The sequence below is a fragment of the Morus notabilis genome, unplaced genomic scaffold (assembly GCF_000414095.1).
Source record: "Morus notabilis unplaced genomic scaffold, ASM41409v2 Scaffold6725, whole genome shotgun sequence".
Classification (NCBI taxonomy): domain Eukaryota; kingdom Viridiplantae; phylum Streptophyta; class Magnoliopsida; order Rosales; family Moraceae; genus Morus; species Morus notabilis.
The window spans coordinates 349-1,776 of NW_010362933.1; the positions used below are offsets into that span (position 1 = coordinate 349).

A 1,428-nucleotide genomic window follows, 5' to 3' on the forward strand; every position below is an offset into this window, starting at 1 on the left:
CAAAGGAGATTGGAAATTTAGGACACAAGGTATGGTATACAAGTTGGGAAAGGAATCGCAATGGAGTTGGTATTCTAGTGGACAAAACTGTGAAGGATGACGTAGTTGAGATTAAGCGAATAGGGGATAGAATTATTATGCTCAAATTGGTACTAGGAAATAAGTTAATCTATGTAATTAGTGCTTACGCTCCACAAATAGGATTGGATGCGGAAACTAAAGTCAAGTTCTGGGAAGACATGGATGACTTAGTGTGTTGTATAGGCAATGATGATAGCATTTTCATCGGAGGCGATTTCAATGGGCATGTTGGTAAGGATAGGAAAAACTTCGAAAGGATCCACGGTGGTTTTGGTTTTGGAGCTCAAAGCGAAGAAGGAAAATCTATTTTGGAATTTGCGTTAGGACATGATTTTATCATAACGAACACATTTTTCAAGAAAAGAGATTCTCACTTGATCCTTTTTAAGAATGGGAGGAACTTGAGCCAGATAGATTATTTTCTCACAAGGTATAGAGAACGTTCTCTATGTAAGAATTGTAAAGTAATTCCTAGAGAAGTACTAGCCACCCAACATATGTTAGTGATCTTAGATGTGAGCATTAAGCTTTGCTATAGAAGGATTAAGATAAATCACCTTCCACGAACTCGTTAGTGGCATTTGAAGGGAATAAAGCAATTGACCTTTAAAGAGAAGTTGTTAGATGAGGCTACTTGGTCATATATAGGTGATGCAAATACTATGTGGGATGCCATGACCAGCTGCACTAGAAAAGTGGCAAAGGAGGTACGAGGGGAATCTACAGGTAAAGGCCCCCCAGGGAAAGAACCTGGTGGTGGAGTGGGGAAGTTCAAAAGGCTATTAGGACCAAGAGGGATTTCTATAGAGATTCACCAAAGCGTAAGGATGTTGAAACTTTTAAATAAGTACAAAAAAGCGAAGAAAGAAGCTAATTCTACTTACTTAGATGAGGTATATAGGAAATATGGGACTAGAGAAGGGAAAATGATATATATAAACTAGCTAGGATAAGAGAAAGAAAGTGTCGGGACCTAAGTTAAGTGAAGTGTGTTAAGGATGATATGGATTAGGTTCTGACAAAGGATAAAGACATTATGGAAAGGTGGAGGAGTTACTTTGAGATGGTTTATAATGATGATCATGCGATAGAGTTTGACGATCTTAGGTCACAAGGAGAACCTAATATGATGTATACAAGAGGAATCAGAGTCTCGGAAGTTAAAACTGCACTACGGAAAATGAAAAATGGGAAGGCATGTGGGCCATATGATATTCCAATAGAGGTTTGGATGGCGTTAGGAGATGTTGAAATTGTGTGGCTCATTAAGCTTTTTAAGGAGATACTAAAGAAGAAGTATATGCCTGATGCATGGAGAAAAAATATTCTTGTCCCCATCTTCAAGAA

General features: G+C 38.2%; 1 protein-coding gene across 1 annotated transcript; it reads left to right on the forward strand.

Moving 5' to 3' along the window:
- Window positions 1-239: 239 nt before the first annotated feature.
- On the forward strand, window positions 240-1,377 carry LOC112092551 (the record flags this gene model as incomplete). The annotated part of the gene is made up of 3 exons (XM_024169001.1): window positions 240-531; window positions 730-974; window positions 1,094-1,377. Coding segments are annotated over exons 1-3 (821 nt in total), but the record flags the coding sequence as incomplete, so codon positions are not given.
- Between the last annotated feature and the right edge of the window lie 51 nt (window positions 1,378-1,428).